This window comes from Pipistrellus hanaki, assembly GCF_964339955.1.
Source record: "Pipistrellus hanaki genome assembly, chromosome: 11".
NCBI lineage: Eukaryota > Metazoa > Chordata > Mammalia > Chiroptera > Vespertilionidae > Pipistrellus > Pipistrellus hanaki.
Window position 1 is genome coordinate 40,218,799 of NC_140513.1, and position 25,855 is coordinate 40,244,653.

At 40.3% G+C, this 25,855-nt stretch overlaps 1 protein-coding gene across 1 annotated transcript in view; it reads right to left on the minus strand.

Moving 5' to 3' along the window:
* The window catches only part of PGM5 (phosphoglucomutase 5), a 161,753-nt gene that overhangs the window by 21,839 nt on the left and 114,059 nt on the right, over positions 1–25,855 (minus strand). The window contains exons 8-10 of the mRNA XM_084899519.1: positions 24,202–24,337; positions 20,152–20,335; positions 4,378–4,512 (exon numbers count right to left, since the gene is read on the minus strand). Coding sequence (XP_084755645.1) covers positions 4,378–4,512; positions 20,152–20,335; positions 24,202–24,337 — 455 coding nt within the window. The remainder of the gene's footprint in view (positions 1–4,377; positions 4,513–20,151; positions 20,336–24,201; positions 24,338–25,855) is intronic.

Genomic DNA, 25,855 nt, shown 5'->3' on the forward strand with positions numbered 1-25,855 from the left:
AATCTCCTTTTTCCTCTCACCACCAATTCCTAAGTGCATATAGATAGAATTTTCTTTAAAATGTGGAATCAAATGAACAAAATAAACTGATGAACAAAATAGATCCAGAGACATAGAAGCATGGAACAGACTGTCGAACCTCAGAGGGAAGGCAGAGGTGAGTAGGTGAGAAGAGATCAACCAAAGAACTTGCATGCACATAGGCATAACCCATGGACACAGACTATAGGGTGGTAAAGGCCTGAGGTGGGGGCCTGGGGAGATCACTGGGGGGTGGGGGGAGAGGAAGGGATATGTATATAATACTTACAACAATAAAGATTTAATTAAAATGTTTAAATATATATATTCTTGAATGTAGCTAATAAGTTATTTTAGAATAACTTAAAACAAATAGTATAATCACTGTTATACAAATGGACCCAAAATGGTAAATCTATAAGAGGGCAAAGAAACTTACGTGCATGAAGATTGCATCAAAAGTTTTCCTAGTTGCATCAGTAGGATAGTTATGAATACTTGCATGAGTCAACCACAGTATAAATGTTCAAAACAAGTTCTGTTCACATGTGTGTAAAATGTCAGGAAAAGTAACTATCCCAGCTCAAAGTAAAATAGCCAGATGCTAACAAAGCCAGTTGAAGGGAACTTTCCAGTCTTCTTGCTAAATAACTTGAACGTAGATGGGCTTTGTGTTAAAGGGGATAAAAAAAATCTGTTGAATTGGAATGAGATATCAATGGAATCTCTGCCCGGTACAGAAGCACTTTAACTGGTATCTGAGTACAGGTGCCAGTGTGGGGTGGGTGAGGTGGCTATTTGTTCTCTGTTTGGTTTGTTTTCTGGGCTGCCAATTACAATAGAACAAACCAAAAAGGCAGAAGAGGTTTTTCTCTGTGGCTCAGAAAGCAACATAAGCTGGTGTTTCCCTGTCAGGCCCTGAATCAGTAATAACACTTGCAGCTTCAGGAGAATGCCTTATTAATTTATTTTTTATCTCTGCTAATTGCTAACCAAAGGCCTTTCCTTCCACCACTCTTTTAAGGCAGAAGCAGGTGGTCCTGTAAAACAATGCTGTTAGTAGGCCATCCCTGGTCCAACGGCTGCAGTAATTGAGACAGGTGGGCCTGCTAAGAATCTTCTTCCTTTCCTTAGGGTTTTAGATGTAAGGTTTAAAAATCTTAAAGTTATATCTTGATTTAAATGTACTAGCCTGTGGTCAACAAACTGCTGCTCTTGAGCCATATGCGGCTCTTTGGCCCCTTCAGTGTGGCTCTTCCACAAAATACTATAGCTTGGGCAAGTCTATTTTGAAGAAGTGGCATTAGAAGAAGTTTAAGTTTAAAAAATTTGGCTCTCAAAAGAAATTTCAATCGTTGTACTGTTGATATTTGGCTCTGTTGACTAATGAGTTTGCCGACCACTATACTAGGCAATAGGGCATAAGTTGGTGAGTCAATGATGTGTAGTATTTTAATAAGAAGTTCTATTTTTAACATAACATTTTATTCTAGGTCCTATGCTAAACACTGGGAGGCCCACCTAGCCAGGTTCAGGGAAAACCCTTGCATATGATTAGAAAAGGAGAGTATATCAGCAATCAGAAGACAGTATCAATGCAAGGACCCCCAACCATTCATAACACACAGCAATGGTGGTTTTACCACAGACTGAAGTACATATACTGTAGGGGAGGGGGAAGTTCTCCCTTCTACCCTTCTTGAGATCTGACGGCTGGACTAATAATAGAATTGAAAAAGACCAGATAAACAGAAGAAAAACCAACTTATAATAATTTGTGCATGTAAGAGATCATAAATAATACTCAGAGAAATGATGAAGCAGTCCACCTTTGTGTCATGTTTTAGACAAAGAAACAATAAATTTGTGAACATTTGACAGGACAAAGAAACTTAGTTTTGTATGCTCATTTGCTAGGAATCTAAACAGAAAAAGGTCTGTGTAGTAAATTAGAAAAAATAAGGCTTCACAGGCTTCTAGGCTCTAGATTCCTTAACTCTATTGATATGGGTGTCTCTCTTCACTCCCTGGGTCAAGGAGGACACCTTTTGCAGGGGAGATTTATTCCCTACATTCTACGAGATCAGGGAGGGTCAACATGCTCTTCTTGCACTGGCTGCTGGTCCAGTAACTTTAATGCAAAGTAATCACTCTGCCATTGTGGGATATTTGGGAACAGCCTGCCCCAGACCCTGACCATACTTAACACACAGCCCCCCTGGAAGCCTTAAAAAGGGGGCACCATTTAGCTTTTGTGGACCATCTCAGAAAGAGACTTGTAGGAGAGCACATTTGCCACCCCAAAATGTGTCTCTTTGCATAAGGATTATTTTAGGTTGTTTATTTTTAAGAAACTGAATACATAAGAAAAGCTCTAAAAACTGAGTGGAAGTTACCCTGTAGTAAGAGACATGTATAAGGGAAATCTCCGTTTGTAAGAATGTCTCCCTCACTTTACTGGGAAGTGGGGGATGACCTTAACTCTAGAAACTCTCATCACAGGAGAGCCAAGGACTGAGATATGCACAATAATGTTATCCTTGTTTTCTGGGCTTTTTTCTAGTACCTCCCACAACCCCCCAACATCAAAATATTTTGTCTCAGTTGGCAATATTATTTAAGGTGGTAACTTTTGCCATTTCAGAGAGTTACTCAGTTTTCCAGGTCTATCCTGTGTATATAAGAGGTCTATATGTTATTAAACTTTAACTTTTTTTCCTCTTGCTAATCTGTCTCATGTCAATTTGACTGTTAGGTCAACCAGAAAAACTTAGAAGGATAGACAGAAAATGTGTGTCTGGGATTGTTTTCACACATGCCTAATGGCCTAGACAATATAAAGGTATCCCTGCAGCCTATGCAGAAGGTAAGTAAAAATAAGCAAATATCATAACCACTTATTATGTGCAAATAGGGAAAAGAATGTTGAGAAAAAATAGCCCTTAGTCTGAGTGACTCAGAGCTGGTGAGGCCAGGAATATCATTCCTCACCCTGTACAAAGCTCTGAACATTCAGATCCGTGTTTTAACCTTGTTTCCAAAACATAAGATATAGATGAGAGTGTTATATAGAAAGGTAGGGTGAGCCTCCAATTTTTGCATGGCTTTGTACTATCCTGGGTGAAATTTACTCACAAACAAATCATGTTGGCAGAGTGAGACCCATCCCTGCATGGGAAGCCTGTGATCCTGAGGAAGGACCGAGCACATGATGCTGGCCTCATGCTCTGCCCCTTCATGCTCTAGGTGACCCTGACAACTGCCTCCTAGGCATCTACTTCCCCACCTGGGATCGTATTACTCGACAGATTTGCTAGTTGCAGGGTCAAGTGTAAGGATCTATGTATGGTATCCTTTTCCTGAGTTCTTTGAGCCTCTCCAAAGAGAAGTGTTATGAAGAAAACCCCACTAAAGTATTGACAAAGGAAGAAAATGTTCCCTGGCATCTTTTCCATCCAGGGAACAGCTATGGCCAATTATAACTGGAAATTCTGAGCAACTGTAAAATGAGAAGCAGTGACATTTTCTTTACTTCTCTTCTTCACAAAAAAGCATTGGAGATGGAGCCAATGTTTTCATCTCAAGAAATTATCAAAGACCCTGCTTCAAACCCAGGTTGAAGTAAAGACCAAGAGGGAGGGGGCAGCAAACAGTGTAGCTGGAAGTACCCAACATTATAGTGGGTCCTTACTGGTATTAATTAATGTTGCCTGGAGCTTGAATGAATAAGGGAGTGGAATGGCTTATTATTTTTCTAGGTGAATTATTAATTGGTTTGATTGTTGACAACAATAAGGAGGCTTTGCCAAACACTGGCTGGCTTAGCCTTGTTAGTGTCTTCCCTTGACTTTAAATTCAGGCCAGCCACAGTCCCTTCTCACATGCCAGGCTTGGCAGCAATCTCAGAGAGGAAGCCCAGAGTAGCATCTATATTGGCACTTTAAGGTCATGGTTCAACCCAGAGTTTTCCAAACACCTGAAGACTCATAATTTACATGAGCATAATCAAGGCTCTGCGTAGTTTGACCAGTTTGACTCTAACTCGAAATTTCCTTATCTATAGGTGCCTCTTCTTAATGTCACCCTCAACAAAATGCAGAGCAATTAAGAGAGGTGAGTCATTTGAGAAAAGCTAGTCTCATAGATGCTGGAGAACAATTGTTCTGTTGAAAACACTGCTATGAATGAATTAAATTTGCTTGTAGTTACTCTTAAGTTTGTCCTTCAGCTGGAAGTATCAATATGAAATTTACTTTCCAGAATATAATCATTCCCACTAAAGGCATATAGGAGCTCTCAGAATTTGTCAGAAGCAGTGAAACACATAGTGCTGGGAGCACAGCTCTGTTTTGGTACCTGTGGCTCCTGGTCATGACCGCTGGGATCCCTCTCATAGCTCTCTGCATACAGCCTGATGGTGGCCCGCATGCCACTGGAGGAACTGAGCCGGAAGATGAGCCGTGATGCGTCAGAGAAAATGATCCTCAGGCCCTGGGACCAAGAATAGTCAGAATGGATCAGTGAACAGATGAATACACAGGTAAAAGTAATTAATACCTACTTTGGAGATCTGCATGTTTCTATGATCTAAAGATACTCAGAGTCATGACAACTTATAATTGACTCTCAACACTAACCCAAGCAGGAATATGACGTCATCCTAGCGGCTACTTAAAATTATCCATTAATCTCTTTATTCTATTTATGTTGCCTTGTGGTTAATACTAGGGGAGGGTCAGGGGCAAAACAGATGCTCAGGTTTCCTTGGTCTTGTGATGTGGGTGGAGATAATAAGGAGGAAAAGATATTCAATGACCCTGGGGCCAACGTTCACCACTTATAAACCTAGATGCAATGGAGTTGGGCAATTTATGTATTATAGTAAGACAAACTACTCATGTGAGGTTAGGCTTTGCTTTAAATTCATCTTTGTTTTTTCTTTGTTTCCACATTCTCCTGGTAGGGGAACCCTACAATGCAATGCTCAGGGCTAGAGCCCAGCTGGGTTTTGAGAGCTCCTGTGTACATCCCCATCTTCTTGGTTCTTTACCCCTTCTTACTGGCAAGACCTGACCACCAGGGTGGAGTAGAAACAGAACTGTGCTACACCTCAGTGCTGCCAATATTAAATTGGTTTTGGCTCATAATGTCCCCATTCTCTATGTCTTTCTTATTACCGTAATAGCAAGGATATTTTAAAGATATGACTGTAAAACCATATTGTAACTTTTGTCAAAGGAAATTTATTTTCGTAAGACAATAGATAAAGTTGTTGTTATTAGTAAGCATGTTGGCAAGAGCCAGAGGAAAGAGGAGGGAATAAAATAGTATGTCTGGTCACTTGATATTTCTGAAAAAGTGAAACATCGCAGGTGACTGATATCAGACAATTCCCCTAAGAAAATTATCCTTGAAACTTCTCTGGTCTCAAATTTTGCTTGTTAAGAATAAGCCACTATTAAAAATATTTCATACCTGCTCTATATATCCTTTACCTCACCCTCATCTGGTGGTATCTACAGGAGGGAAGCGGGGGCACTGTAACTTCACATGAATGCTTTTCTGCTTTCTAGGTCTTATAGGCATATTTCAGCCCCTAAACAGAAAGCCTTAGTCTCTATTGGAAGGGTTCAAGGTTTGCCACAGTTTGTACAACAAAAAAAAGAGCCACCTCTCTTCCTAGCAACTCGCCACTCTATGATGCTAGTTTTGCAAACAGGATGATATTAGCCAGGATTCATTCACTGCGTAACCATTTTTGAGTGGCCCTTAGGAATCAGGTACAGGACAATGGCTGAGAAAATAAAGATAAAGACACAGTACTTGTTCTCCATAGGCCTAGAGTAGTGATTACAATGAACAGAAACCATTTTTTAAACCACCATATGCTGCCAGATAAGTGAATAGTTAGGAAATTCCAAATGGAGCAAAAGGAACAATTCCTTACTATCCAGAAAGAATTATATATCAAATTATGCTCAAATTGACAATGAAGCCCCAAGGGTTCCACCACTGTATTCCATGATTTTACAAACTCTTCTGAAGCTGTCTGTCTAAGCCCACTTTCCCACTGTCACTACCTATGGCACATGTTAGTTCATAATTCATTGTTCAGGACTATGAGTTATCCATAAACTAGTTAAAGCAATATCTAAGGCTGGAGCCCTAAATCACCCACTGCTTCGGATTCCAAATCACTTGAGGCCACCTGTTCTGGTGACCTCCCAGAATTAACCCTTTAAGGTAGCTCCCAGTGCACAATTCACCCCTCAGATTAGTTTATGGCCAGTGGGAGATATTAAAAAATCCAGATCACAGCAAACCATCAACATGCATTATCTGCTCGTAACTAAGCCTTTTTATAGTGAAGTCATTATTTTTTCCCAAGGGCAGCTGTATTTTTGGCTGTACTTATGAAGACTTGTTAGAATCTACATCTGGTAGCCTGGAATAGATTTTGCACTTGAAAAGACAATGAAGGAGTAAATAGCACACACCTACTGGACATAATCCAACATCTTTTCTCTTTCCTAAGGGACCAACCATGAGATCTTAATAGAGAATGCATGTTGCTTTGTGAGACCTCCAGGTGAGAAACACAATTCTCCTTCTCCACATGAAATAAAAAATGTGTAGACCCAGCCCAATTCTGTGCTGCAACAAGCCTAGTTCCATGTCTGTTGAGTGTCACTGTGATGTGTTACTAGTTATATTTGATTGCTTTGGGTCCACATGTTCCTCCAATGAATGTAAAGAATTTGAAACCTGAACATGAGCCATGCTCTCTCCAGCATATATCATTACCTAGTATCAATTAAATTATGAGGTCAAAGGTACTTACTGACCAAGGCTTGCCAAATTTCTAAACATTCTGTAATTCCAACAAAAGAATAGCAATAATATAATTTGCTTTTATTTTCAATGTTAAACCAGGGATTGGCAATACAGTTTGTCAGCCAAATTTGGCCTGGCACCTGTTTTTATAAATCAAGTTTTATTGGAACATAGCCATTTCCACTCACTTATGTATTGTCTATGGCTCCTTTTGTGTTACAACCGCAGCACTGAATAGTTATGACAAAGACCATCTGGCCCACAAGGGCTAAAATATTTACTATCTGGCCTTTTAAGAAAATGTTTGCTGACCCCTGGTACGAACCATCAAATTAGCCACAACACACAAGACTTGCCCTTCAACCCCACCTCGGAAAATTGAAAGAAGAAAAAAAAAAGACATCTACCTTATAAAAATCTCAGTAGAGAGAAATTATGAAGACTGTTTTTAAGTGTATCCAATCCATCAATTCTTCCATATAGTCTAGCTTCTAGCCACAGATTCATCTGGATGTATATTTGGCATAAATCAATTTAAACTGACCACCTACTCATATCACAAATTTTATAACAAGGCACCGTGTCATAAAATCCAGCAAATCACTATAGGAATATTGTTGACCATATGGAACTCCACATGAGACATTTCCTGAAGATTCAAATGTTAGCCTTTCCTTCCCTGAGGTACTGTGTGTGTGTGTGTGTGTGTGTGTGTGTGTGTGTGTGTTTGTTTGTTTCTGTTGTGGTTTTTGTGTGTGTGAGTGTTTTGTTTTTGCTTTTTTGTATTTCTGACAATAAGAACTTTATAATTAACCATAGCTCCCTTTCCAATGTGGATGCCAAAATTGAGGTTCAGCCCAAGATCTTTATGACTTGCATAACTATACATTTTTCTTCTTCTGTTCTTAACTTTCTACACTTATTTATATTTCCCCTAGTCTTGATTTCTGTTTCTTATTTATATGCTAACAACTTCATTATGTGTATTTTTGCTGCCACAAATCCTCTAGAATAAGCAAGGCCCAGTGCAAATGAATAAAATAAGTTTCCATCTCAGACTTAACTTTTTTAAAGAATATATTTTGTTGATTTTTTACAGACAGGAAGAGAGAGGGACAGAGAACCAGAAACATCGATCAGCTGCTTCCTGCACACCTCCTATTGCGGATGTGCCCTTGACCGGAATTGAACCTGTGACCTTTCAGTCTGCATGCAGGCCGACGCTCTATCCACTGAGCCAAACCGGTTAGGGCCAGACTTAATTCTTAAGTGTTAGAATTGCTGAATTATGTCTTTGGTCCTTCATTAGCTGATAAGCTCTGGGAGCTCAAAGTCTTCTGTTCCTTGTTGACCATTTATCCACATAGCCTAGGCCCTAGGGCAACACCTGCACACAGTAGGTTTACCTTAAACACCTGAATATGTGCCATGGAATGTCCAACAACTGGGGGGAGCACCGCTGGAAGGCCTCCGTCTACATTTAGGAAGGACTCACAAATGAAAACACTCATATTCTCCATCAGTGAACTGAGGCTAATGTATTCACCTTGAAGAGCAGTTGTGAGAGATTACCTGGAATGTCATCATTATGGCAGCTGTTCTGTATCTACTCATCCTGTGTTTTCAGGGCAAGAGTCAGTTTTGGCTAAAAACAATTGAGTTGAACATGGAGAGTTCCTATCCTACCATGTGTGTGATCTTAGACAAATCATAAGCCCATTAATTGCAAACTTTGCTGGACACTGGAATTAGTTGGTATGTGTGTGTGTATGGGGGTGGAGTTCTTTAAAAAACATTGATACCTGGATTTTACTCCAAGACATTGTGGTTTATTTGTATGGAGTATGATTTTGGGCATCGGGATTGTAAAAGCTCCCCAATGATTCTGATGTAAATGTGGACACCAGTGTAGCAGCCTCTTTCCTCTGGATCATCTGCTTCATCTATCAAGTGACTGGACTATACTGACAGGCCAGCAGAGGACATCTGGTTCAGGCAAACCAGAAAGTCCCAAATGAGAAAGTAGCTCCAGCCTCATTTTGTGGACCAGCCTAAGGTCACCCTATCAGGCACAACAGGAGGCAACCACACCAGAGGGCGAGACAGCAGGCCAAAGATAACAAAGGCTGCTTACAGCCCACAGCCTCAATGGCCAGCACTAATCAGGTTGAAGGACAACAAACTCAATCTAATCAGACTAAGAACACTTGTATCCCCCAGCCTCTGACCCTTGCGGTTTTTGTGAATAAAATCCAACCCTAATCTTCCCCGGTTGTGGCTCCACCCCCCCTTTCTCTCTAATAAACTTCCCTTCTGCTTGCTCACTGTGTCCGCCTAAATCCTTGAGTGACTTCTATCTTACATATACTACAAAACAGTCTTAAAGAGATTCCTTTAATATCCAAGGTTTCATGAATATACAACCGTTGGCCTGGGATCTTAGGAGGGCCATAACATGGGGGGGAAATAAAACATCATCTTGCGGATTTCTGAAAGCCTCCTTCTCGTGGCCTTTCAGCAGGAGAATCATTAGTAATATCTCCTCTTGAGCCATCTCATACTGTTTTTAGCACAATCTCCTAAGGGATCCTTGAAGCAACTATGAAGAAATCCAGGATGCCTTGGTTGCCACAGCAGCTATAGGAGTTGGAATGACCACCACAGCTTAAAGAAGAAAAAAGAGGCTCTTATCCATTAGAAGAAAGTGTTAATTATGGGGTAGAGGTACCCAAAGGGCATTCCAGCTCCTGCCTAGTATTTTTTCCCCCCTCGAGTGCCTGGAGTTGTATGCCTCAGTGATGAAGGTGTTGCCTACTTTAGTTCTGTCCAATGAAGAAAGATTTAATGGGCTATGTGTGCCCTGCAGGTATCTCCACACAAAAACCTTCCAATCTGCTTCTAGTTATCTCTCTAGCATGCATTCTTCCCAAATTTTTCCCTCTTTGTTTTGCTGTTCATGGAATCAGTTTGGAAACGATACAGAAATAACAATTATAAAACCCAGCCTTGAATTCTGGCTGGGAACCTTTCTAACCAGTGGCCTTAACACATTGCAGACCAGTAGTTTTATTGCTAGCTTTACCCAGTGGCCAGATAAGTTTATATTGAATGAATACAAAAAAGTTTTTGCATAAATGTTAAAGGAACACTAAGATTAAATATTCATTGCATTTTGAAGTTATTTATTACATGTTCTTACATGATAATATCTTTAAAGTATGATACTTTGTAAAACACTGTGTAATATGAATCGAGAATTCTTGTGATCTGTCCACAGGGTGTGAAGTCACTTAAGCTCTCTAAGCCTTAGTTTCCTAGAAAGAGAGAGAGAGAGAGAGAGAGAGAGAGAGAGAGAGAGAGAGAGAGAGAGGGAGGGAGGGAGGGAGGGAGGGAGGGAGGGAGGGAGGGAGGGAGGGAGGGAGGGAGAGAGAGAGAGAGAGAGAGAGAGAGAGAGAAAGAGAATGACAAATAAAATAGCCTGGCTTATTGGGCTGCTGTGAGATCAAATCAGAAAATGTATGCTTTGAAAATTGTAGGTCACTATATAAATATTATTATTATTATTATTATTATTATTATTTTAAAGATTTTAATGAAAATGGTGCTAAGCTCTAAGTTGTCCAACCTTTCAGATTTTGCAAAAGATTACTAAATAAAACCTAAATGGTGATGGTTTATGATGCCAAGTACATATTTATTCTTAAATTAGGCAGAATTAAGATGAATTTCATGTTAAGAACTTTGCCATGTCTCTGAAATCATTGCTAAACTCACTGGGTCTGTTACCATTTATTTTCTCCATACCTTCCACTGAATTGGTTTCTTTGGGGGGAAAAAATACTCCTTCCAGGTTTGTCAATTTAGACACTTAAGGTCCTGAAGGAAGGACCTTGGAGTCATCCAGGCCACTTCCTCATTTCACTGAAAAGAAAGAACAAATTAAAGAACTTGTTTGAGGTAACTCAGCTAGTAAATGGGGGATCCAGGACTTCAGTCTAGGTCCTCAGACTGCAGGCTCATAATTTTAGGTTGAACCATATGAGCCACAGGCCATATATTGCTTCTCATGTAAAATAGTTGAATAATATCTCATAGGGTTTGTATAGTCCCCAAAACTGGCACAGAGATTCATGTAGAATAGGTATGTGATAAATGTTTGATAAATACATAATGATATTTTTTTAAAGCCCTTGTGTAAATCAATGCAGGGAATTCTGCAAGTTGCTAAATATACACTGAGCTGCCAGATGTTCTTCTGGAGACTACAGGACATATTGCAGCCAGGCAGGGAAGGAGGAACTGTACATTACCAACAGTTACTTGGCAGCATCATACCTCATCAAATACTGACTTAGGATGACTTCCAGAGGAAAACAGCATATGGCCCTCACATCTGGTACGATGTCGCACAGTCAGTTTGCCACACCAGGCATATAAACCTGGAGACAGGACAGGCTTGCAAGAGAAAGACCCCGTGAGCCTAACTCTGATGTTATCTCCCACAGGAAATCCCAATGATTTATCTGGAAAGCTTCAAGGTGAAAATATTGCTGTGTAACATCTGCACCATATTTTTGGAGACAAAAACACAGTTTATATAGCAGGAGATTTGGATTGGAGAGCCACATCTCTCCATGAAAAAATTACTTAGAATTACCGATTTTTGTTTAAGTCATACCTAGCCATGAGCATGAGTTCAAAAGTGGTTGAGAAGGGCAGCAGCTAGTCCATACCATGCCTTTGTGTAAATTACAAACAGGTGGACAAATTACAGAAAAGCAACCTTCCTCTTTGCTGGCTTACCTTCCACTTTCCTTCCCCTATTAAGTCATATCTTTATGCAGTTCACTGCTACAATGCCAGACTTAGCTGCCCTACTATTGGAAGCAATTTTGATTTAGCCATTTTTATAACCAGCCAGCACTCATGGAAGCCAAAAATTGCAAACAATTTTCTGAGGGAAATCAAGAACAAATGGCTTCTTCAGCCCACTTTTAAAACATCCATCCAGCAAAAATCCATATTAGGTGATGAGAGGGCTACTTGGAGAATGAAGACTTAATAGTTATTTATCACTCAGATTCCAACTATCAGATTTGGAATAATGCACCTATATAATACACACTTATTTCTCTTTGGCCAAAAAATGACTGCTGCTCTCCTGTTCACTCAATACCAATCCTAGTTCTGGATTCAGACACTTGCCCCCAGACAATAGGGGTAGCTTCATCCCTTAGTTTCTGTGATCCTTTACAGCTTTTTCCTATCATATTTATGTTTCCTGGTAAGGGTCACCCACCAGACTATGCACAGACATTAGTATTTCAGTAAGAATAAATGTGATATCATTCCAGAATGTTTAAAGTCACACATCTTAGCAGGATTCTACTTACAACACTTTAGAAGATAGTCCTAAAGCAATCAGGTTATGTCAAGAGAAGGTAATCTAATATATAAAAGCCTAATATGTAAAGTGTCCTCTTGGGAGTTCCACCAACAGGGATTTTGATCGATCACTATGACATGCACTAACCACCAGGGGGCGGCACGGAACAAAGGAATGCCCGGCCTGCAGCTGGCAGCCAGGGAAAGGAGGCCCCAGCAGGCAGCTGACAGCAACTAGGGACCCTACTCATGCATGAATTTCCTGCACTGGGCCTCTAGTTTATTATAACTTCACTGAATCAGCAGCAGGGGAGTAAGAACTTCCCAACTAATTAGAAACAGTATTTCCCTTTCTCTATTTTCATATCAGCCAACAGTTCATTATAAAGCATCAAATAATGTGTTTGATCCTTGGAAGACAAATAGAAATCTCACAGGAAAGGTAGCTATTAGAAAAAAAATTAATCTATGGTTTTCAAGGTATCCTACCAAGAAGAGGTCCAATTATCTTTATTTACAACTACAGTATTATAGAATGAACACTGAAATTGAGAATCATAATAGATAATATCCCGATGAGAATGCTATTACCTATAAGAAATGCCAGCTCTTTATCTGGAAAGCTGAACAATTGTATAAGCACATTTGACTGAAGAAAAAAATGTTGTCTGATAAGATGGTTTCACCTGAGCCAGCTTCCACTCACCCTTCAGGGTACAGCTTAAATATCACCTCCCCATGGAGAGTTTTCCAGAGCCCTAAGTCCTGGTTATTTCCCCTTGATATTGCACTCCCAAATAAGTTCTTTCTCTGTAATGCTATTCAGTAAATTCTATACCAATTACAAGTTTAATACCAGTTTATCTTCCCTGCTAGACTGTGTGCTGTTGTATCATTAATGTCCAGGAAACTGACTAGCATACAGCAGTGTTCGGTAAATATTCATTAAGTAGATTAAGACATAAATGAATTAAACTTCAACTACCTTCATCATATTGTACTAACATATGAAAGAAATGTATATTTACTATAGAGATTTTTTTCAACATCACAAATTGCAACAGAAAAAGTTTTTGTGTGTGTTTTTTTTTAACTCAGTTTTAATCACAATATACATCCTATCTAATAAAAGAGTAATATGCAAACTGACCATCACTTCAAGACACAGGATAGCTGCCCCTATGTGATCAAAGATCCTGCCCCCATGTGGACATAAGATGGCTGCCAAAAGATAGCCAGCAGGGCAGGGCAATTGAGGGACCAGGCCTGCAAGGGAGGGCAGTTGGAGGTGATCAAGCCTGCAGGGGAGGGCAGTTAGGGGTGACCAGACCGGCAGAAGAGGGAAGTTGGGGGCAACAAGGCCTGCGGGGAAGAGCAGCTGAGGGGGACCCAGGCCTGCAGGGGAGAGCAGTTGGGGGTGATCAAGCCTGCAGGTGAGGATAGTTTGGGGTGACCAGGCCTGCAGGAAAAGGCAGTTGGGGGAGACCCATTCCTGCAGGGGAGAGCAGTTGGGGGAACCAGGCCAGAAGGGGAGAGAAGTTGTGGGGGTACCAGGTCTGCAGAGGAGGGCAATTAGGGGTGACCAGGCTAGCAGAGGAGGGAAGTTGGGGGTGACTGGGCCTGCAGGAAAGGGCAGTTGGGGGAGACCCAGGCACGCAGGGGAGAGCAGTTGGAGGGTGGGACCAGGCATGCAGGGGAGGACAGTTAGGGGTGAACAGGCCTGCAGGGAAAGGCAGTTATGGGCAAACAGACTGGCAGGAGAGCAGTTAGGCATCAATCAGCCTGGCAAGGGAGAGGTTAGGGGTGATCAGACTGGCAGGCAGAAGTGGTTAGGGGCAATCAGGAAGGCAGTCAGGCGAGTAGTTGGGAGCCAGCAGTCTGAGAGGGATGTCCAACTGCCCCTTTAGGCCCGATTATACCAGGATTAGATTGGAGAGGGTGCAGGCTGGGCTGAGGGACACACCCCCTCCATGTACAAATTTCATGCACTGGGCCTCTAGGGTAATGATAATATCTCACTCCCTAAACATTTCTGTTACTAATATAGGAGGACTATCTGTAGGCACTAAATTTCAGATTTAACTAAAGTCTATAGGTGGGATAATCATTATGACTAAAGTTATTTCTTAAATTCTACTTCTTTAGCTCAAACCATTCTCCAGCAAGTTATATTACAGGACAATGATAAATTGTTAATGGCAGTCTCTCAGTTGGTTCACTGAATAGAATAAAAGTTAAAGGTTGAAGTTCAAGGTTGACCAGTTAGCTCTAAATAGAGCAATCCTCCTGGAGTCCCAGATTCTCCAGCTGACACCATTCAATTGCCTTCACCTGACACCTCCAGAGATGAGGCCTCAGTAAACTTCTCTGTATCTATTGACCAGGGATTGGCTACCCCAAAGTATATATTAAAGCACCACATGCCAGACTAAGATGTGATTTCAAGATTACCAATTCACTTGATTATTTTTAAATACTGAAATTAAAAAGTGCAGACACCTTCCTGAATATTAAAATAACAACTCTGCAAGCACATTGACTTCAGAATCAATCTTCAAAGTGTGTTTTTTTTCTCTGAACTAGTTTCAAATGCTTCTTTTTTCCAGGTTGAGGACAACACAAAATCTTTCCACACGGCCTGCATCACTTGAAGAAATATTAATAAGCTCAGAGTTAGCTTGACATAATCAAATTTGATTTGGTTTTCTACATCAGCTAACTGGTATGCATTTATTTACATCAGTTTTTTAAATATCAGCTGAACTGTTACTTGCAAATGACTGCAGCACTGTTAGAATGTCATGATTTTTTATCTGTTAAATAGAAATTCAGGAGTTGGACAAGTCATAGAGACCTGGTTGCTTCAATTTTGTCCCTGAAATGTCAAGTTTTCTCAGATAAAAGCTAATTTTCAAAGTACAGGTCATAGTTCTGTGTTGATGCGCCATAGTGGCTATATGACGCCATCACCAGTGCTAGCGCCATGGTCACATTGTCCTTCACATCCCCGGATCGGAATACATCTTTTATCAGAACTGGGAGAGTCTCATAATTGTGGGCACTGAGTGGTGATTCCAGGAGATTTAGGCTACAAGAAGGAGATGGGGAGAATGATGGTAAGAGATAATCTGGAAATTGATAATGTTCCTTGGGCTATAGATGGTGGGGGGAAAGAGAGTGTGCCTAGCACCAGGGGAAGTCTGGATGTTTGCAGAAAGAATTCATTCTGGAGGAAAGAATGAGCTACCTTTAGGCTTTAGGGAGCCACTCATATTTCCCATCTCCTTACAAGGCAAAAATTGGAACTTCTTAAATTAGGCAACAGTTTTGTCAAACTGCTCCTCTATTCTCAGAGTAATTATTGTCTTATTTTTCTTACTCATGTTTAAAGAAACCATTATCATTTATTCATGGTGCCTAGATTTTACCTGAAAATAAATAGTGACATATCTTCATGGGAGCGGTAGAAGGACAAAGTGCAGCTGTTGAACTATGGGTCATTAATTTGGTATTTCTAGATCAGGGTCTCTTTTAGGTCCTGCTTAATGGAAGGCACACATCAACTTTTCTCTTGATGCCCAGGGTCACAAAAATGCAGGCATTTGGAAGCAGCCATAGTACATTCCATGAGATCAGACAGGCCACAGTGAGGCCAAATAGGGCCCTGGGAATTCACGTCAGGGGTTGATTACTTCAGGGGTTTCCTTCTTGCTCCTTGAATGACCCCCACAGGTCTCACTGGAAAGATAGATTTTGTTGAACATTTCCACAGCAGCAGGGTGGACAGGGAGTGATGGGGATTTTAATTTCGTTTTGGACGGAGAAGCTTTTCTTCTTTATCTCTAAAGATATGTATAAAATAGCTTTTTTTTCCCCTAGGGTCTGTTTCCTGACTCCAACCTCGAATCAAGAATAAAAAGGAGACTGAGCTGTCTTAAAAAGAACTTTTCCTTTCTGAAGTGAAGTAGGGGGATAGGTGAAAGTGGAGGTAGGAACATGTTGGGGGAAGGGTAGGAGGGGATAAGGGAAGGCAGAGAAATGTGACTTTAAGTCAATTCACAGATAACTTAGAGAAGGAAGAAGCCCTCCCATGTCTTTACATGACCTCTTGAAAGGCTGCATGGTTTTTTCATGCTTTTCTTATCATATGTTTTATTAAACACTGAAATCTTTCTTTCCCAAGGACCCTCTTTTAACACATTGTGGACTAGTAGTTTTATTGCTAGCTTTACCTAGTGGCCAAATAAGTTTCTATTGAATGAGTACAAAAAATGTTTTACATAAATGTTAAAGGCACACTTTAAAATTAAATACCCATTGCATTTTGAAGTTATTTATTACATGTTCTTACAAGCTAATATCTTTTTTTTAAATGTATTTTTATTGATTTTTTTTTTTACAGACAGGAAGGGAGAAGCATAGAGAGTTAGAAACATTGATGAGAGAGAATCATTGATCAGCTGCCTCTTGCACACCCCCTACTGGGGATGTGCCCGCAACCAACGTACATGCCCTTGACAGGAATCGAACCAAGGACCCTTCAGTCCGCAGGCTGACACTCTATCCACTGAGCTAAACCAGCTAGAGCACTAATACATTTTTAAAGAATTCTCATGGTTGGCTACAAGCCTTAGAACAGAAAACACGAGAATTCTCATGATCCATCCGCAATGTCATGACTTACTTTAGCTAACTATTTATTATGTGCCAGGACTTTATCTGTATTATCTCATGATTCTTCCAATGGCTGTATGAGGTAACCACGATCACTATTCTTATTTTCACATATGAGGACAAGAAGGCACAGGGAGGTTGAATGACTTACCTAAGATCATCCAGCAAGGAGGAGGCAGAGCCAATACTTTTTGACTTCAAGCCTGTACATTTAAACACCACTCACACTTTTTCTGCAAACTGATATTCAGGCAAGTGAAGAATTCTGCAAAGCGGGAAGGAACTTACATAATGTTTTCAGGATCCATATGTGTATATATATATATATATGTGTGTGTGTGTGTATATATATATATATATGGATCCTGAAAACATTATGCTGAGCAAACACAGCCAGTCACAAAGGAGCTCATGTGGTATGATTCCATTTATGGGAACTGTGCAGAATAGGAAAATCCATAGAGACAGAAAGTAGATGGTTGTTAGAGGTTGGGAGAGGACAGCTAAAGAGGACAAGGTTTCTTTCTGGAGTGATGAAAATGTTCTAAAATTGATGACAGTGAATATAGTATATAAATATACCACAAACCATTGAACTGTACACTTTAAATGGATGAATTATATGGTATATGAATAATATCTTAATAAAGCTGTTATACTTATATTTTAAAAACTGCACCATGAAAAAAAAACTAATATTACGCATTGGTTAGTCTCTCAAGAAATACCTGTTGAATAAATGTACCAAAGTACCTTATGACTATTTTAAAATAATGCTAGTTTGTTTAAATTCAAAATATGTCTTTTAGGAGTAGTTTATTTTGCAACAGTGATGCATAAAGTGTGTCCTAGACTCAACTGTCCCTGGAATTAAATGTTGGCAATTACTGCCATTCCAAGAATGCTTAGATGTGGGCTTCCTTGGTGTAAGTTTAGCAACAGCCCCGCAATGCAGGAATTCCCCCTCTAACGAACAGGGCCAATTGTGGTGAAAGAACCACCTGTGACTTACTGACCATGGGGATGCCACTGAGTGTTAGTGGCCTCTCATAACTCTTACGGGGCCAAATCTGGACCTGCAGAGAAGCTCCAGTGTGACTCAGGGCCACTAGTTAATGAAGATGTCACGTGGGTCCTAAAAACTGGGAAGATGAACAACATTCCTTCTGTCACAGAGCAGCTCCTGAGAGCAGGTTCTGGTAGCACTTATCTATTTATGGCCACATCTGAGCTCAGATGAAGGAGTGTGGAAAGAAAAAAATATCAATAAATTCCAGAGTGAAAATGGAAACCAGTATTTAGGGTTGGAGGGGAGGGGACACGAAATAAATAAATGTCCAAACTTGAGACTTCGCTGAGCAATTAGCCTGATGTGAGCAATTAAAGAAAAGCCAGGGGGAAAAGCATCCAAATGCTAAGTGCACTGAAGAAGAAAATGGCAGAGTATTAGTGGATTTAAGAGCAAAACAAATGAGCTCAACAGACAAGCTTTACATGAGCAGATAAAATCCAGAACCAGCATTGACTAGATGATCCCTTCAAGGGATGGTGTGCAAGCCTTCCTCATGGGGGAATGGCAACAATCCAAGGATACTTTAGAAGGCATGTGTGTTACAAACTCTTAAATTTTACAGTAACAACAAAATGAGCCCTGGCTTTGAGGAAAAAAAAAAAAAAAAAAAGCCCCGAGGTCCATATGTAAAATGCAAGTGGGAATATGGTACAAAACTGGAAAGGGCTTATCCAAAGCATAGAGGCTCTAAGATGCCATGTGCTGAGCTCCTGGCTGCACATTTCCAGGGAATCACTGGTATTATTTTGGAGAGAATTCAATCCAGTCAAAAAAGCATCCCGGAGTGAGACAAAACATGACTACCAAAAATGTACTGTGTACTCCCTCTGTCAAGGATAGCTATGAGCTTTTGCATAGTTTATTTCATTCCATTTCTAAAACAATTCTGAGCCAGATATTTTACAGATTAGGAAGAAACTGTGGCTCAAAAATCAAGCAACTTTGCCAAAGTCAGACACTAGTAACTGGCAGGGGTAGAATTTAATATTGGGTCTTTAAACTTTGTAACCACTATTTTCTTCACTACCTTAGACCTTTCCAAAGTAAGACCATAATCCTTGTGTCTGGCCATAAGAGGCCTTCTAAGGATGAAAGATTGACATTTTGATAGAGATGAAAAATCACCATAAAATGAAGCAGACCAGAGAGAGAGAATACCTAGAGAGTAACAGGATACATTGAGTTTTGGAACATTTGCAAGTCAGGATAACTTAGAGGAGCAAGTATGAATGAAATATTCGCCAAAATAAAAATAGCTTTACTACTTTAATACTATTATATTATATTTAAAATAGCATTAATACTTAAAATATTATTATATTTAGTTCCCAAAACTTTACAGCTTCTGATTTATTTTGTTGTCTATACTTGATGAAGAATGTATAAGAAGATAAGAATTGGAGATTTTAGAGTGGAACTTCTCTTAATGTTATTCAGAGTGTCTTATTTAGACTGCAAATGTTAAAATTTACTGAGAGCAGTCAGTATTTGCCATAAACAATAAACAGACAAAACTGAAAAGAAAAATAATTGTAATAGCTTTCAACTTTTCTTACACAATTCACAAAGATGAAACCATAGCAGAAGTTGTGGTTAATTCCTCCATTTATCTATGGTGATAATAATTCTCAACCATCAATAATTCTCAACCATAAATGTCTCTTTGGGGTTTGGTGTGTCACATTTTCCAACTGTTTCTTCTCCTACCAGCAGTAGCAAACCCCTCTGGCTAAGCTCCTCTCATTCCTCAATGACAAAAGGTCATAAAAGGGGAAACATTCCTGCACCTGGGGATCCGAAGGAAAAGGATCTTTTGCTCCTAGAAACTTAACTGAACCCATCACCAGTAATGGCTACCACATAGAGAGTCTGCAGGTACAAACATTTCAGAAGGAAGTATTGGGTCTATTATCCGTTTGAGATATTGACCCATTAGTTACCAAGCAGAAAGAATACCGGACAGAAATTCAGGGCCCCATGCTCTAATTACTCTCTGCCACTCACTAGGCAGGTAGCCTTCACCAAGGGCTTTCCCCTCTCCTGGCTACAGGGCTCTCATCTACAAAAATGAAGGGCTCAGAGTAGATAGATCATCCCTAAAGACTAGGATACTTTGGCACCTGGCTTTGCCTAATAACCTGTTTTGGTGATTTCTTAGCAAGTACCTGTTTCTTGGTCACAGTGCCATCCACAGGGTCCACATATTCAAAGCTGTCTGTCTTTGCCACACTGTAGACATGGCTCCCCACGGCAAACTGCTGGCCGATGAAGGACTTGTCTGTGATCAGGGCCTCCAAGTCCCTCATGATGTAATATGTTGCCTTGGGCTCTAGCCCCTCATAGTCAAACCTGGGAGGAAGGGCAGGAAACAGGATGAATACAAACTTAAATCGAGAACGAGCAATTAAGTGAATCTCTTATGGTCAAGTTATGATTGGCTTTGTTTTTAAGGAAGAACCACACAGGAAAGTACCCCCAACTAATCTCCCCTCTTCCACCTGGCTCTTACAATTCATTCTCCACACAGTAGTCAGAGAGGTGATGTAAAAATCGTCAGGTCACTCCATTCCTCCAAAAGCACCCTTCACATTGAGGACAAGACTCAAAACTCTAGCCATAGTCTATAAGGGAATGTGACCCTGCCCACCTCCTGACTGTGACTTTGTCCCACTTTCTCCATCTTCTTTATGCTGTAGCCACACTGACCTTCTCTCCATTCTCAGAGATACTTCACCCTTCGCTGTTCTGGGCCTTTGCTCTTTGCTGTCTGTTCCCTTTACCTGGTATATTCCTCCCACCAGCTACTCAAAATACCTAGCAATCTCTCCTTCAGTTTTCAAACTTAGTGTCACCTCCAGAAAGTGACCTTCTCTGAAGGTCCATCTGAGATAGCTTTCCTCTATATCCCCCCTCTCTCATCACCCTTTCCCTTTTCCTTGGTAGTTACCCCAATTTGTATTTACCTTGATAGTTTATTTGTATATTATTTCTTATCTGTCTTTGCCCACAAAAACTGTAAATTCCTGGAGGGCAGAGTCCTTACCTGTTTTGTTCTCAGCTGCTTCAAGTGAGTAGTAAGTGCTTTGTGAGTAGTGGAATGAAAGATGGAAGGAAGGGAGGAAGCAAGAAGATAAATAAAGAAAGGTATAAAGAGAAAGAAGGAGTTCAACATACCATAAAAGTCTCTTGGAAACTTGGAAGAAATATCACCATTTTTCCATTAAAAAAAGAAAGAAAGAAAGAAAGAAAAGAAAAGAAAAAAGTCCTCTTAGCTAAAAGTCCTCATTCATTACATGTAACAATGGGTCTGAAACATGATTAGGAAAAAATGTCTATAAATAAAACCAATCTCATTTCTTGTTATGAGGGCTAAATATGATAATGGATACCAAGCAGCTGGCACAGTGCCACAAACCAGTGCTTAAACTGCTAATTACTTTTATTCTTAGTCACTACCATAAAGAAACTGTAGCGTCTTTCTCAATGTCTAATGGCACAACCAGAATGTTCTGTTTAAGAAGCAAGTCCTTTAGATGGGCAGCTATGCTTAAGTAGCAGTGCTGGGACCCCACATTTGGACTTCCCTGTATCACAGGGGGAAATGTGCATTCTCAGAGTGAAATGAAAGAAGAAATATCTGAATGGTTGTTTTACTTTTATCTACCCAATATTTTAAAGTAAATATCAGGGTAGTAGCCAAAATTCAGAACATTAAATGATACCATGTCTAACAATGGGTCCCCTGTACCTATAGCCCTATTTTTTTTTTCCTCTCCCTCCTACACAAGGTGTGTTCTCCCCAACCTCAGAAACAAAAAAAAATATGGAACTAAGAACATTCTTTTTCATCATTGCATGCGTTTTGAGCCTAGATTCTCTTTAAAGATAGTCTTTGGGGGAAGGTAAAAAACTGAGCATAAAGAGGTGGGATGATGGGCTAAGAGAATCTCGTAGGAGACAAAGAAGCAATGAAAGTGATTCAGAAATTGAGAAAATCCACTAGTGTTATAAAATATCAAGTCAGTCTATGGCTGAAGTCATCAGACCAGCCAGCCCAAATGCTCATCATACACAAGAAGGTCTTTGCCCTCTAACTACAACCCCCTCTGACTATCCCACCACTAACACATGTTCCAGGGAAGAAACCTTTAAATGGAGAATTTCTGGAGTCAATTCACTTAAGGAAAATAATTTGGGTTCTCTGATACAACTTCAGGCTCAGTATTAGTGAAACCAAAATTGTTTAATTATTTCTTCCCCACTAAGAAAATAGGCTAGAAACCATTTTATTTCATAAGCACCTTTGAATCTGCATTAGCTGGAGGCTGAAGGAAATGTTCACCTTTCTTTTTTCTTTTTTTTTCCTTTTTTTAAAATATATTTTATTGATTTTGTACAGAGAGGAAGAGAGAGAGATAGAGAGTTAGAAACTTCGATTAGAGAGAGTCATCGATCAGCTGCCTTCTGCACACCCCCTACTGGGGATATGCCTGCAACCAAGGTACATGCCCTTGACCAGAATCAAACCCGGGACCTTTCAGTCCCCAGGCCAATGCTCTATCCATGGAGCCAAACTGGTTTCGGCAAGGAAATGTTCACTTTTCATTCTACCTTTCCTCCCTATGTCTTAATCTTTATGATCTTTTGGACAGAATCTTAAACATAAAACAGTGTCCAACAAGAATTCGAATCTCCATTGCTTTATATTCTCTAATATGGTATTTGTTATGAAAAAGGTAATTATCACGCAAGCTCTTGGCCACAAAATGTGAACTATATTATAAATACTTATCATAACACCATGTCTTCAAAACACTGGCAGAAAACTAGATAATCATTCCACAAATTATGAGAAACACATCCCTGACTCAAAGAAATCTCACTAAGCCGGAGGTTAGCAATTAATATATATTTTATCAGGTTGGACTTTTAAAAAACAGCTTTATTCAATTGAAGGATTTGCTGTGCCAATTAGCTCCTCAGTATGCCAAGAAAAAGCCCACAAGAAGCAGGATTTTTTTTATTTTTTTTTTTGGCACTTGTTAGAAATACCAGAGGTTAAAACAAGTTCCCACCTGTCTTGAGAGTCCTTATTTTACAACACAATGAATAATTTGAGATGGTTTGCAGACTCTTACATCCTTAGCCTTCTTGACTGAACAGGAACCAGGAATATTATGGTATTGTCTACATTTGTCAGAGCATTGTAGTTTCTTCCACTTTAATGAGTGCAATCACAGGCTTCCTTATTCTCTGATATTTATCTAAGTAAATGACCTCGTAAGAGAAGAAACAATCACCTTATAAGGGAAGTCTAAAGCTTTCTTTCTGTCCCTCAAGCTCTTGAAACACAAATATCCAAAGGAATTAACTATTCAAAAGCAAAGCAAATGAGCCACAATCTATCTTTAATACAGAGAGCCTGTAAGACTACCCAAGAATTCCCTTGCTCCATCCCCATGTTCTTTCCTAACACCCTTTCCTGCTAGTTTTCCCTTAACCATGGCTGAGTACTAGGGACACACATCTAGCAGGCAGCCACACAGCCAGAAAACTGCCCCCTCACTTACCTCAACAACAGAAAAGTGGTAAAGACCCCCCAGCCCAAAGCTCTTAGCCACTGTCCTTTTCCCTTCCTCCTTCCCAGGGTAATATTTCCCTTTTCTGTGCCTCCTTTTATGGGGATAAAACTTTAGCAAAATCTAGGGCTTCTGAATCATGTGGCCCCATACAGAGGACATCACTCAGGCATCTCAGAAATGGTTTGGACCATTAGTGGGAGGTAAGATAAAGGTAGGGAGAGGATTACAAAAGCACCCTGACCTGTCAAGGCTTCTGTCTGACCCCCCAACCCCTATTTCTTGATAATTTTGGGTGGAGAGCCAACAAGAAAAGCCCTTGGTTTGACTGCACCAAAGAACTTTCCAAGGCTCTGTAGTTCAGATTCCCTCTCAAGATGACTGACTGCCCACCTTATAGGCACTGATGGAAAGATTACAGAGGCATGGCATTGGGAGAGGGGAAATCTGTACTTTCTAGTTTGATAGTCCTTGGCTCCACCCCAACCACCTCTCAGGGGTTATCCAGCTTCATCCTCTGTGTTCCTCAGATCTTACTGAAAGATGCCTCCTTCTTAAGGTCCCAAGCCACCAGTTTTAGAAACCTTCTCTAAGAGTAGTTCACAGTGTCCATACAGAGACCTTTACCCGTCTCACCTGCAATAGTAGTGGCGGCCAAATTTGGCCCAGTGATCACGAACAATTTCCTCCACACTCTGCTTCCGGGCAGCAATAATGGAGAGCCAGACCAAGACAGCCCACAGCCCATCTTTCTCCCGGAGGTGATCGGAGCCTAGGGGAGAAAGAAATATGCTGAGGATTGTTCCTGGGATAAAGTAAAAGCTAAATGAACCACAAAGACCAGTTAGCAATTGTTACATTCAAATGGCCGGATATATTTATTCATTGTGTTAAATACATGCTCCATAATATACTTACATCTCGAAAAACATGTAACTGAAATTAAAATAACATAAAATCCTATGGATTGTTGAAAGGAGCCAAGTTGACAGCACACATGTCAAATGGTATTATTCATTCAGTAATTATTTGGTCATTTTTACACTATACTAAGCATTGGTGCAGGCACCAAGGACATAGCAATCATGCTCATGAAGCTTGAATTTAAGTAGGTGGAGACAGATAACAAAGAAGAGAAGGCAGATTAAAGAATGAGATGCACCAAATAAGGACAAGTACTCAGAAAAAAATGAACTGGGTGATGATGTCCGAGTGTTAGAGTAGCAAAGACTGCTTTATCTATAATGTAATTTACCTAGAATAGGGTATAATAGCACACGCCCTCCTCCACTCCCCTCCCCGCAAAGATATGTTCACCCAGAACCTTCAGATGTGACCTGATTTGGAGAAACAGTCTTGCAAATATATTAAGCATCCCGAGATGAGATCATCCTGAATTATCCAAGTGCACTCTAAATCCAGTAACAAGTGTTCTTAGAAGAGGAGTCACAGAGAAGAGACGAGAGAAGCAAAGATGGGAGTTATCTGCCACAAGCTAAAGAATGTATGAAGCTACCAGAAATTAAAAGAGGCAGGGAAAGGTTCCCTCCTAGAGCCTTAAGGCAGCATGGCCCTACCAACACCTCGATGTACGACTTCTGGCCTCCAGAATTATGAGAGAATGATACATTTCTGTTGTTTTAAGCCACCCAGTTTGTGGTCATTGTTATTGGAGCCTTAGGAAACCAGTACAGGTAGTCAGGGTCAGCCTCCTGAGGTGATGAGAAGAATGAGTCAGCCAAGTCAAGATCTCAGTTCAAAGCATTCCAGGCAGAGGACAGCAACCACAGACCTTGAGGCAGGAATAAACCGGGAAGCTTAATCCTACAGCTATTTATATAGAAAGAGATGCAGTTCATATTATGGCACTTTAATGAATAAAGAGTACAATCTAAACAGGTAGCTTCCTATACAAAAAGAATCCAGAAAAATATATCATAGGCCCAAGTAAGCCTCTTTCTATTGGCCAACTGTAAATTCTCTCCGATGTGAACATAGCCCTGAATACAAAGGAAGACGTTACAGTATAAGAATCGTGGGAAGACTTTGGAATTATGATTTTAAACCAAACTCTGCTACATCCCAGGTGTGAGACATTATTACAAAGATGTTCATCTTTCTGAGCCCCAACTCCTCATCTGTAAAATGGGGACACCAATCTTGCAGGTTGTTGTATCAATTTACAGTGGTGCCTCACACAAGGAACTTAATTCGTTCCAGGAGCAAGTTTGTTATGGGAAAAGTTCGTTATGTGAAACGCGTTTTCCCATAACAATACATGTTAAAAAAA